At 32.8% G+C, this 13,912-nt stretch overlaps 1 protein-coding gene and 1 long non-coding RNA gene across 2 annotated transcripts; one reads left to right on the forward strand and one right to left on the reverse strand.

Moving 5' to 3' along the window:
• Positions 1–7,818: 7,818 nt before the first annotated feature.
• LOC121210902 (uncharacterized) lies at positions 7,819–8,318 on the forward strand. Its single transcript, XR_005906179.1, has 2 exons — positions 7,819–7,880; positions 8,099–8,318. It is a non-coding gene; the product is annotated as an uncharacterized lncRNA (long non-coding RNA).
• A 1,488-nt stretch (positions 8,319–9,806) lies between these two features.
• LOC107951864 (bidirectional sugar transporter SWEET1) lies at positions 9,807–12,503 on the reverse strand. The gene is made up of 6 exons (XM_016887025.2): positions 12,194–12,503; positions 12,054–12,090; positions 11,425–11,520; positions 10,563–10,842; positions 10,354–10,473; positions 9,807–10,239 (listed from the first exon to the last, which is right to left on the reverse strand). The coding sequence occupies exons 1-6, from the start codon at positions 12,225–12,227 to the stop codon at positions 10,054–10,056; spliced, it is 753 nt and encodes a 250-aa protein (XP_016742514.1). The 5' UTR covers positions 12,228–12,503; the 3' UTR covers positions 9,807–10,053.
• Between the last annotated feature and the right edge of the window lie 1,409 nt (positions 12,504–13,912).

Genomic DNA, 13,912 nt, shown 5'->3' on the forward strand with positions numbered 1-13,912 from the left:
CAGATACCACATGTCCCAAAAAGCTAACTTCTCTCAACCAGAACTCACATTTACTGAACTTAGCATATAACTGCTTATCCCGTAAAACCTGCAACACTAACCCTAGGTGTTCAGCATGATCGGTTGAATTTCTCGAATAGACCAAAATATCATCAATAAACACAACTACAAACCGATCCAAAAACGGTCTGAAGATCCGATTCATCAAATCCATAAATACCGCTGGGGCATTAGTGAGCCCAAACGGCATCACTAAGAACTCGTAGTGACCGTATCTCGTTCTGAAAGCAGTTTTGGGTATATCCGAATCTCAAATTCGCAACTGATAATAACCCGATCTCAAATCTATCTTTGAAAACACTGAGGCTCCCTTTAGTTGATCAAACAAATCATCAATACGCGGTAACGGATATTTATTCTTTATTGTCACTTTATTCAGCTGACGATAGTCGATGCACAACCTCATGGTTCCGTCCTTCTTTTTCACAAACAATACTGGTGCACCCCAAGGTGAAAAACTAGGTCGAGCAAAACCTCTATCCGTCAACTCTTGCAACTGAGTTTTCAGTTCTTTTAATTCCGTTGGTGCCATACGATACGGAGCTATCGAAATCGGTGTAGTCCCAGGTACAAGTTCGATGCCAAACTCTACCTCCCGAACAGGTGGTAACCCCGGTAATTCTTCGGGAAAAACATCCGGATATTCACAAACCACTGGTACCGATTCAAGTTTCTTTCCTGATTTTTCATTATCAAGCACGTATGCAAGATACGCTTCACACCCCTTTCTCACATATTTTTGAGCTAACGTCGAGAATATTATTGTTGGCAATCCATTCAAAACAGTAGACTCAACTCGGATTATCTCATTATTTGCACACCTCAAATCAATAGTCTTGCTTTTGCAATTCACAACCGCATCATGCACGGTCAACCAATCCAAACCGAGAATAACATCAAATTCATCAAACGGTAAAAGCATCAAGTCCGCCGGAAAACGGGAACCTCGAATTACTAGGGGACATTTCTTACACACCTTATCAACAAGCACACAATGACCCAAGGGATTCGACACTCTAATAACGAACTCAGTAGACTCAACAGGTAATGTCTTACTGGATGCTAAAGTCTCACATATATAAGAATGAGTAGAACCAGGGTCAATCAATGCAATCACATTAGTATCAAAGAGAGTGAATGTACCGGTAATAACATCAGGCGAAGAAGCATCCTCGCGTGCACGTATAGCATAAGCTCTGGCAGGAGCACGAGCCTCAGATCTGGTGGTAACATCTCTAGATCCTCTCTGACCGCCACTAGCATTCCCTGCATTTTTAGATAGTCTACCTCGAGCAGTAGTAGCACCCGGTTTCCCACTCTGATTTACATTCTGTTCAGAAAATCTCGGGCAATCTTTAATAAAGTGGTCAACTGATCCGCACTTGTAACAGGAGCGGCCATGGAATCTACAACTCCCCGAATGCCATTTACCACAATACTGGCACTCTGTTCTGCCTCGACGATCATTTCCAACACTGGCGACCGAAGTAACTCGTGTACTCACAGGGGGTCGATCACGGTCTCGTCTAGAAAAGCCCGACGTGTCTCTAGATCGGCCTAAATCATCTCTAAATTTCTTCGATGACTGTTGAAAGGGCTTTCCCGAAGATCTCTTACGAAACTCCTTTGCTCCCATATCAGCTTTTCTTTTCTCCTTACTGAGCTCTTCGGCTTTGCAAGCTCGCTCGACAAGTACCACAAATTCTCTGATTTCTAAAATGCCAACATACAGCTTTATATCATCGTTCAGTCCATCTTCGAAACGTTTACACATCACAGCTTCTGAAGAAATGCATTCTCGCGCGTACCGGCTAAGCATTACAAACTTTCGTTCATAATCAGTAACCGACATGGAACCTTGTTTAAGTTCAAGAAATTCTTTTCGTTTTTGATCAATGAATCTCTGGCTGATATACTTTTTTCGAAACTCGGTTTGGAAAAACTCCCAAGTTACTTGCTCTCTGGGCACAACAGAAATCAACGTATTCCACCAATAGTAGGCAGAATCACGTAGCAAGGAGATCGTACACTTTAGGCATTCATCGGGTGTGCAAGATAGTTCATCAAGTACCCGAATAGTGTTGTCCAACCAAAATTCAGCTTGCTCGGCATCGCCGCTGTCTGTAGCTTTAAATTCAGTAGCATTTAAAGTAGCCCCGTGTTTTCGGATTCTATCAACTGAGGGCTTATTTAACCTTATCTGGTCAGTTACCGGAGGTATCACAGGTGCAGGGGTTGTATTAGTCGAAAATGGGGGTTGTGGAACAGCCGTATTAGTTCGAATGTATAGGTTGAACCAATCATTCATTACGCTATAAAAAGCCTGTCTAGCTTCGTCATTCTGATTACTAGCAATAAGTTGAGAGTCCACCGGCGCTGTCCCTTGTGCGGGAGCAGGCGCTACACTCTCAAGATCATCAGCTACCACTCGGTTGGGATCGGGATCCATTACTATAAACAAACACATTTTTAACTGTCAGAAATCACCACACTATCAAATAGACACACAATGGCATGTATAGCTAGACCCGAACGTATTACTGTAGTCCTAGAATCGACTAAACCGTAGCTCTGATACCAATAAAATTGTAAAGCCCCGCACCCGAGACCGTTTTCGGAGTCGAACACGAGGTGTTAACGAACTTAATTCATTTATTTACACAGTTCATTTTAAAATTTCCAGACAAGCTGGCTAACTGCGTCACTGTCACCTTAAAAATCATATCTCGAGTTCCAAAACTCGAACACTGATTCCATAAATTTTCCCTAAAACTAGACTCATATATCCATCTACAGATTTTTTTATAGAAGTTTTGGTTGGGCCAATTAGTACAGTTTATTAGTTAAGTCTCCCCTGTTTTAGGGTTCGACTACTCTGACCTTCATGCATTACGACTTAGATATCTCCCTGTACAGGGCTTCAATACATATGCCGTTTGTTTCTAATGAAACTAGACTCAAAAAGGAATCTGTACATATAAAGCATGACTTCTAATTATTTCTGGTTAATTTATGGTAAATTTCCAAATTCAGAACAGGGGATCCAGTAACCGTTCTGGCCCTGTTTCACGAAAACTTAAACATCTCATAAAATACGGCTCATATGGTCGTTTTGCTTCTTCCATATGAAAATAGACTCATCAAGGTTCGATTACATAATTTATTAATTATTTAATTACATTTCTACTATTTTTAGTGAATTTTCAAACTCACATCACTGCTGCTGTCAGCATCTATTTTAAGGTAAATTTCACCTATTTCATAGTTTCCATGATTCAACTAGCCATTTGACATACATAGCACCAAATATGATCGTGATTAACCATTCCAATGGCTAATCATTGCCAAGCATTTCCACACCTCTCAATAACCATATATATACAAAATGATTTTAATACTATGCTCAAAATATTTAAGCCATTTTCGCATGGCTATCCGAATATATACACATTACCAAAGGTACTTGATTAACAACAAAGGTTAGTCCTATACATGCCATTATCAACGTTTAACTAAAAGAGTACCAAAAGGGCTTAGATAGTGTGGACGACTTCGACTTCGACAATCCCGAGTTCGATAGCTGACGAACAAAAATCTATAAAACAGAGAATTAAAGAAACGGAATAAGCATTTAATGCTTAGTAAGTTTTGAGTAACGAAATTATTTACGACTAAAGTATAGCATTCATATGGCTAAATGAATAATTTCATATATGCACATTCTCAAAATCATAATTTCTTCACGCTTCAACCAATATATTCATACACAGGGTATCAAACCTAACTAGAGGCCGGAAGCTCGTTAATCAATTGAGCGAGTACTATTTGAAAGGAATCAACCTTTCCGATGCATATACGAAACATACCTTATCGTTTGTATTTTATGAGCGTATTAATTGAAATTATTACAGCAAGATCGCTCGCTTCCAAACCCAAGTATCTTCGGGATTTAGCCGGATATAGCAACTCGCACAAATGCCTTCGGGTCTTAGCCCGGATATAGTCACTAGCATGAATGCCTTCGGGACTTAGCCCGGATATAGTCACTAGCACAAATGCCTTCGGCACTTAGCCCGGGTATAGCAACTACTCGCACAAATGCCTTCGGGACTTAGCCGGAATATAGTAACTTGCACAAATGCCTTCGGGACTTAGCCCGGATATCATCCGAATAATCAAGCACATATACCAATAAATCATGACACATCCATATTTCATTATCATAACTAGAATTCAAACACAAGACGCTTATCAACCATTACCATTTTCGGCTCAATAGCTACATACAAAGAGCATGATTTTGATTTGCTTTATAACATGATCTCTATACACATTCGGCTACCCGTCATAGGTATAAACTAATCACCTCAATATACAATTCAAGTAGAATCATTATATCACCGTTTATTTGTTATGCTTATATGTCATGACTTAATCAAATCATAAACTAAGTTTCATTACTCGAAAACTTACCTCGGATGTTGTCAAACGATTTCAACGGCTATTCGATCACTTTTTCCTTTCCCTTATCCAACTTTGATCCTCTAAGCTCTTGAGCTAAATCAAACAATTTACTTCCCAATCAAACACAATCACACGGTATCCATATACATTTTAGAACCATTCTTAACATATTTACTACTCATTTACAAACAAAATACTCATATCACATTTATAAAACTACAAGCCGAATATACCTATGTGTGACCATCCCAATTTAATCGATTTCTTGTTTTATGCACTACCACATATTCACACATATATATATTATGCCATTTACTCATAAACCCCATTATGCCGAATATTCATTAACCAATAGTCACACACACTACTTATGTACAAAAATTTATCCACCCTAGCCTATAGATCATTCGGCCATTCATCACTCAACCAAACAAAATTTCATAGCAAACTCCTATGACCAAGCACACACATATACTTACATCCCAATACTCATAACATTCAAAATCACATTTTTAAGTAAATTATCTTAAACAATGCCGAATCCTTAAGTGATTAAACATCAAATTTTTACTCAATTCCCAAACATATAAACAACATCTATTCATGACATCAACCATCTTTATTTCGGCTATTACACATATATACACTAGCAATCAAATACTAACATTTGCACTTCACCTTAATAGCTAGCTTAGCAAACCTTAATTTAACATATAATTGTTCATAACACAATTAAAGCATCCTCTCCATTCCATCAATTCAAAACACATACATTGCCCAATAATATCCAAAATCATATTCGGCCTTAGTACTCAACTTGCTAGCCAATTTTTCTCCATCTAGCAACTAATGCACATATGTGCTCATTTGTTAGACTCTACTTCACCTAACTACCAATTTTTTCTTTTCATCCAAATAACATGAACAACAACCATTTCTTGAACATTTTCTCTTAACCGATTACTCATGTTACCAACAAGATTCAAAATTTGGACATGGGCTAAGCAAGGAGCTTAATGACTAACTCAAAAAAAATGCTAGAAATCCAAGAATCATCCTTGAACTTACCTTGATTTAGCTAACCACCATAGCTGAATTTTTCCAAGCTTGTTCTCTCCTAGTCACGGCAATGAGGAGCAAAGATGAAAACTTTGGTTTCTCCTCCCATTTACCACATGTTTTATTATTCTTAATTCCTTATTTTATTTTGTAAACTAATAATGCTAATAGAAAATACATATTATCATCAATGACCCATACCATGGCCGGCCACTACTTATTATAAATGGAAATTTGACATGCAAACCCATCATTTTTATAACATGCATTAATAGGTCCTTATAGATTAACCTATCACCTTTTAGAAGTGTCACACATAAGTCCTATTAATTAAATTCACATGCAATCGACTAAATCGAAGCTTAAAACTTTCACACATTCATATTCACATATTTTAGACAATAAATATCAAATTCATATACTTCGGTGACTCGGTTTAGCGGTCCCGAAACCACTTTCCGACTAGGGTCAATTTAGGGCTGTCACAGCTTGAGTTTTAGCGGCGCTTTTTTAAAAACGCCACTATAGATCTAAACTATTTTAAGGTTTATGGATTATGGTTTAAGGGTTGGGATTTAAGGTTGATGGTCTATGTTTTATGATTTAGGGGTTTGGAGACTATAGTTAATGGGTTTAGGGTTTAAATTAATTAGTGTTTTTTAATTTATATATTAAATAATCTCTTATATAATTATAAAAGAGATAATTTTAATTTTAATATTTTAAAATTTTAAAATTATAACAAATTATTTATTGAAAAATAAATAAAAAAAGTAACAGATTAATATGGATAGATAATTATCTATTTTGGATAAGACCAAATTATAACAAATTAAATAAAGTCTTATTTTTATTTTGAATTCGATTTTATTTTGATCATATCTAAAACCGACTTTATAAACAATATAAATTAACTACACTATTCACTTAGCCATGGGAAAGTTAATTTCATTTTAGTTACTTGATCATGAAAAGTTACACTTTGATAACTAAACTATTTAATTAGAAGTTTTCATTTAATTAAGTTACGAAGTTGTTAAAATCAATGTTATGACTTTCTTTAAACACTAACCCCTAACCTCTTAAATCAATAACCCTTTAACCCCCAGACCCTAAATCTCTAATCATAAACTCTTAAAACTATAAACACTAATTAATTACTTTTTAAACACCAGACCCTAAATCTCAAATCATAAACCCTTAATACTAAAAATGATAAACCTTAATCCCAACACCCTAAACCCTAAATCTCAAATCATAAACCCTTAAAACTCTAACACGTAAACCCCAACACCCAAACCCCAAGCCCTAAAACTAACTTTTAAACCCATAAAATGTAGATCATAAATCCCAAACCTTAAACTATAACCCATAAATCATAAACCCTAAAATCTAAAAATAAATTTCATATGGATATTAAGTATATATATAATGATTTAATGTAAGAGCAAAAAACAAAACACAAAAAAAAAAAGAAATCTTTAAGTGAAATGGAAAAATTATTGCAAAATGTTGTCGTTTTCAAGCTTTCTTTTATATGTTAATTTAAAAATTATAAAAATCTTTAAAAAAATTAAAAAATTAAAAAATTAAAAAATTAAAAATTAAAAATTAAAAAATTGAAGTTTTGGGCATGATTGGAGTTATTAGATGATTACTTTAAGAGAGATTTCCCGTTTTACTAGCATTACTTAATTAGAATCTATTTCGACTTCATAGTTTATGGAGTCTTTAGCCATAGCAAACTTAGATTAGAGAATTAAATCTTAGCTGCTTTTAAGGTTCTAAGACAAATGTTTCACTAAAAATTGAAGACATCCAGCTAACTACACTTGCTACATATATGAACTAGTATAGTAAAAAGCTGCAGTGATAGTGTGGGAATATTTGCAGGTGAGAAGCTGCCCATTGTGATATTGAGAGCTGAGCTTGACCATTTGGCTTCCCGAGCAGTTTTAAAACAGTTAAATGACATCTTAAGTGCAAGGTAAGAAGCCCCTATGCCTTGTATTATACTGTCTGCTTGTTATCTAGAATAAATTAGATTTCTTTGATTTGTATTGTTAATATAGATACTACCTCATCGTTATTTTTTGGTCCAGTCATGTGGAAGTTTTTTAATGTTATTTGTTCATTCAAGTTTCTCAAAATATTTGGTGTGGTTTTTCTCATTCTGTATTGGTCCTTTTATAGTCCTTTTTAGTTGGTTTAGAAATATATTTGGTTTGATTACAGATTTAAAGCTTATCACTCTTATCAATCACTTACCAACTCCTTGATCACCATGTTTGCCAAAGGTAAAGTCATTGATTATATACATAAATTCTGATTACATGATTAATTACATGATCAATGACTTTTGTCAAAACAAATTCTGATTCTTGCTTTATGGTGGCATTATTAAAAATTCATCTTTCCATATCATAATTTAAAGAGATCAGATAATGTGCTTTGACATATGTGGCTTTGAGGGTCGTATAAGTGATTTCCTTACTGGCCTAACTTTGGCTTACAGGTGCATATTTGGCTTTCTATTCTAGTGTTTTGGATTCTCTGGCGGTTGAATTAAAAGCATCAAAGGACTTCTCTAAGTTATATGCAGGCATTGCAATACTTTGGCTTCATCAATGAATATTGTTTTAGAAATAGTAATACTTTGTGAGTGTGTCTGTGTGTGTTTTCTTATGTATTAAATTACATATTGAATCAATGTTTATGTATTAAATTTAAATTCATTAATTTTTATATTTAGTTTTAAAGTTAAGAATTTTAATAGAAAATTTTTATATTTTGATAATGAATTTTAATTTTTTTATATTTTTCACGACCTTTATGATATTTTATTTTTTTAAAATTTTATAACCTTTAGCGGCGTTTGTGGTAAAAGCGCCGCTAAAGGCCATGACCTTTAGCGGCGTTTTTTAAAATAAACGCCGCAAACTTTTGTGACGCCGTCTATAGAGGCGTGCTAAAGGCCTAAAAAAACGCCGCTAAAAGTCAGTTTTGCTGTAGTGATATATATAACTACATTTAATTTATATCACGTATAAATTAAATTAAAATTTTAAGTAATACATATTAAAAATATATTTTTTATTATAATAAATTAATTAGGTAGTTTTTTAATACGTAAATTTAATTTGAAAAAATAATAAATATTAATATTATTTTAACATTGTTGTATTAAAATTTAATATGTACAAAACCTTATTTAAAATAAACATTCATAATCACTCGAAAATAAATTAAACATTATTATATATGTTTTATAATCAATAAATGAACAACATTAGTAAATCTAAAGTTCATTTTTAAAAATTACTATAAAATTTTATTAATTTTAAATTAATATTATACTTTTATAAAATATTTTAACTAATAAACTTTTGTTTTTTCTTTAAAGTTGTTTAAAAGTCTATGACTGTTTTACTTTGAATATATTGTAAATTCAAGTTTATTTAAAATATTAATTTTTTATTCTTAACTTATATAAAGTTTCTAAAAGTTAAATATTTATATTATATTATTTTTATTTTCTCAATCACAATCTTCTTTAAAATGTTACAAATTTTGTAATAAATATTTGAAAACTAAATATAATAATTTTACGATAAATTACACTCAAGGTCACTAAACTATTAGTAAATTTATATTTTAATCACTCAACATTAAAATGTTACAAAATGGTCACTAAACTATTTAGAATTTTTTATTTAAGTCACTGTACAATTTAAAAGTATTTATTTAAGACATTGGGCTATTAAGTTTTCTTTTAAAAAAAGATTCGCCTAGCGAGCTTCAAGAAACGATTTGATGACTAGTACAGTGGGGATCAATATCCATCAACGAGTAGAAAAATACATTAGCTTTAAGTCAATCTAACAGTTAGTGTCGGATATCAGCAAAAAAATTGTTTAAACTTTGACTCGTAAATTTATGACGTTTAAAGTTATTTCATGAAAAAAAAAACCCAAACTGTAGAAGAAAATGGGAAGAAAAACTTTTGATTGTTGAAGGCAGCGTGAATAGAGAATGCCATAAAATATTGATTTTAATACCTAATGACTTAAATGAAAACTTTCGAATAATTTAATAATCATTTTGTAACTTTTTGAAGTTGAGTGAACAAAATATGAACTAACTAATAGTTTAGTTAACTAATAGTTTAGTGGCATTTAGTATAATTTACCCTAAATGTTATTTGAGATATGCAATTATGTCCGTGCGATAAAAAAACTTGATATATATTTGTTGGCAGATTCAAACAAGGATTTTGTCAAAATTTTGACAGTCCAGTGGGCCACAACCAGCCGACGAAATACATCGTAAGAGACTCCTCTTTTACCAATTTTCTTGTGTGTTCTTATGCAACTCATTCATCTAAGCTAAAGCTTTTTTCATTACAAAGGGGTAAATGAAAATTTAAAGTACATTTTAACATTGTAGGTGAGAGCACCAGAAAGTGACGGATTAAACATGTTCAAGATGAGGAAGTTTGGCATTTGTTGGCTTCTCTTGGTGGGATTTCTCTGCTCCCATCTCAACGGTTCCATTGGCGGTTGGCTTCTTTGCCTGTCCAGAGCCCTTGTTGTTGCGATAGATGCTGTAAAGGATGAGCTGCATGAACCCTAGCCCACACCCAAATCCATTGGGGATCTGCACAAAACCATATCAGCTATTTCACAACAGACACTCACACTGGAGGCATTGCCTTTTTGAATGGTAAAAACAAAGAATTTCTACACAAAATAAGATGATGAAAGAACTTACAGCAACAAAAGCATCACGACCAAGAAGGCCATAGACAAACCATGAAGTACCACACAGGAACACAAACAGTGACAAGAAAAATGGCATGAACTCCACACTCTTAGTTTTGATCACCAGCCTCTATATTACATTAAAAGCAACAAATTTAGAACCCAAAAAAAGGGTTGTGTTTTTTTTTTAAAAAAAAGTGAGGAAAAAGTTGAGCTCACCATGATTGAAAGAGGTGAAGCATACATGATAATGGAGAAAATGGTAGCAGCAAGGCCACAAAAGAGTTTTCTGCCATTACCATGGAGGGCAAAGAGGGAGATGAGGGCAACAGCAGAGAAAACGGTGAGTACACAAGCGAAGAGCCCAAGGATTCTAGCTTTCTCCGTTTTTGGTGCGTAGAAGATGAAGACCAGCACATAAATGGTCTCGATGCCTGCACCGGTGCCATTGATTGTTGAAACCAGAAGGTTGTTTTTTGATACAAAGGGAAGCCCATACCTAAGGAATTGCCAAAAATAAATTACAGAATATGTTAAAAATCAAGGTTTTGCTATAAAAGCTACTAAGAAAAGAAAACTTCTCTTGGTAATGAGATAAAAATTAAAAAAACAAGTTGAACAAGGTTTGGTTGTCCATGCATTTGTTGTTTTAGACATTGTTTTTGTCTCCTTGAGAATTACAAGTGCGAAACAATTTGACATGATCTAGAAATAGGAGGATCAAAGAAATATTTAAAAAGGGAAACCCCAAAGGTTAATATCCGATAAATTCTTGAAAAGTTAAACATTTGATAAAATCAGGGCAGAGTATAATATGAATAAGCTAAAGAAATTTTGGACCATTATGTCTGGAACCGGACCATCCCATTGAGCTCATGTCAAGCCGCGAAAAGTAAAGACAAACAATTTTTTAAGAGACTGAATGGATTTTAAAAACAAACATTTTAATTTGTGCCAACATATATATATATATATTTTATATAATTGAACTTAAAATCAGTGTATATCTTGAGCAGTTAATTAAAAGGGTAAAAAGGTAATTAGGGTAGTTGAAACTTGTAAATGAAAGAGAAAGGCTCACCAAGCAGAGAGGAGACAGTTGAGCAAGGTCATGACATAGGGTATTCCCGAGAATTGCTCTGTAGACTTACTTCTAATGATCCTCGTAAATGTTATCCTTCAAAATGTTAAAACATAACACAAATTTTCATAATTAATCTTTGAATGGTAGCTGACAATCTTTTTTTTTTCTTTCATAGTTTTTGTTCCTAATTACCCTTTTTGGACAAAAATATTAATAAAGAGGTGAAACCAATACATCATTCCCAAAATGTATAGAGAAGGAAAAAAAAATTGTAGCCATTTTTGCTGAAAAGGAAAAGAGAAGAAATTTAAGAGAATTACATTAAGAAAAACCAAAGCTTTCTTTCTTTCTTTGGGAAAGAAACAAGAAGATTTTTAGTGTTTCAACCGTATTTATGAAAACCAAAAACTGGGAAATTTTTGTCTTTGTTTATTACATAAGATACAGAGAGAGAAAAAAAGAAAGGAAAACTTGTTCTTTCATTGATGAAGAAGAGCTTGTTTGAATGGAGTTTTTATATTTAAAGTTGCAAGAATAAAAAACACAGAAAAGATTAATCTTTTTCCTTATGCTTTGTTCTTTTTCGTTTTCAGAGAAGGTGAGAGCAGTGGCTTTATTTTACATACGTTGGAGCCAAGAAGAGGAACAAAGCAGTGGCATTCCCTATAGAAAAAGAAAAAACATTAACATAAACCAGAGAATACATTTTCATAAGAAAGTTTGATGGAAGGAAGTTTTTTAAAAAGAAAAAAGAAAGAAAACCCACCAAAAACACCAAAAATGAAATGCAAAACTTCCATTGTGTTATCAAACTGGATCCTAAACCAAATGAAGTCTGGGGTGGGTTGGGGGGGGCGGGGAACAAATGAAGTAGTAGAGGTGTATTTTACAAATGACAAGGAGAAGAGCGGAGCAAACAAGAAGCAAGGGTGTTTATATAGAAAAAGAAAAAAATAGGAAGGGATTAAAAAGAAATGTGTTGAAAAATGAGTGCAAAACAGTGAAATATGTGTTTTGTTCTTATCCACTGGATCTTGAGTAAGGAGAAGCGTCCATTTCTTGCTTCCTTCTTATACTTGTGAATTTGAGGTAAAAACTGATATACAAAACTTGGGGGGTTGTTTTGAAAGTGATATTGGACGGATTATCTCAAGGCGTAGAACGTTAAATATTTAATCCCCCAATCCCATTGCCCTTTCTGGATTTTGGTGTTTTTTTATATATACATTAATTCATTTCCTAAATATTGGGATTGCTTTGTTTTTTAACTAACATTCCTTCATTTTCTTCTTAGGGTTGGTTAAATTGTTTTTTTTTTTCAAAATAAATCACGCATTTCGAACATTTTCTTTGCAAGTAAGAGTAAGCTCAAGTGTTCAATTTATGTGTTACCAGAGGGAAATCATCTCACGAGGATCGGTATAAATTTTACGAAGAAAATGAAATGGTATTTGGAGGCGGTATTTAATAGGCCTCCGCAGTAAAATTCAGGATCCACATTTTATTTTTTTCATCAACTCCAATCCCTTATATATTTATATCTTAATTCAATTTTATAAATTCAACTTCAAGTTAACAGATGCTTGTTAGTTGTGATAAATAATTCGATATATTTTAAATGAAGTTTTATAGACAGCGAAAATAATACTATTCAATCTAGTTTAATTCTAGATTTAGTTGGATGTCTAACTAGTAAATATGAAAATGCCTAAAAAATTTTAGTTTCACAAAAAATAAAGAAATTTATTATGCAAGAGAATTATAAGTTGAGTACTATTTGTAAAATTGAAATTTAGTTATTATATTTTTATTTTTATAAATTTTGTTTTTTATCTTTTATCTTTTAAATTTTAAATTTTAAATTTTAACTGTTGACACTGTTAAAATTATTTTATTAATTTTAAGTTCATTACAATATATATATCTGTTACATATGACTATTATGCAAGTAATCTTTTAATTTCAAAATACTACTCAAACATATTTTAATATATTTAATTTAATAATATTAACTATTAGATTTAAATTTTAAAGCATAAAAATAAAGAATTAATTTTTTAAAATAAAAAAATAGAAATTAAATTTCAAAACTATAAAAAAACACAAAAATCTATGACATAATTTAATTAAAAAGACAAATATAAAAGAGAGGAAAGACGAGACAGAAGTTGCGTGAAAACAACCATGGCTGAAAGCAAGACACAGGGGATTAATTAGTGGTGTTAAGAAATTAAGTAATCTCCTTAGCATCAAATGCAACAGTGAGTCATTAGTGGATCGGGTGCAAGCAACAGTCAGTCATGACATCTACTTAGGAGTTAAGGACCCACTTTCGCATGCATCATTAATGTTAGATGAAATGGATAACAATATTTTATCACATCCAATCTAAATTTGGAGCTACATGCATTTCACCCATCAGCCTTTCTCTCTATATTAAGGAAGAAGCTCTTAGGGTTTGCTTCTAACAGTGAAAAGAAAATTG

This window comes from Gossypium hirsutum, chromosome A02 (genome assembly GCF_007990345.1).
Source record: "Gossypium hirsutum isolate 1008001.06 chromosome A02, Gossypium_hirsutum_v2.1, whole genome shotgun sequence".
Classification (NCBI taxonomy): Eukaryota; Viridiplantae; Streptophyta; class Magnoliopsida; order Malvales; family Malvaceae; genus Gossypium; species Gossypium hirsutum.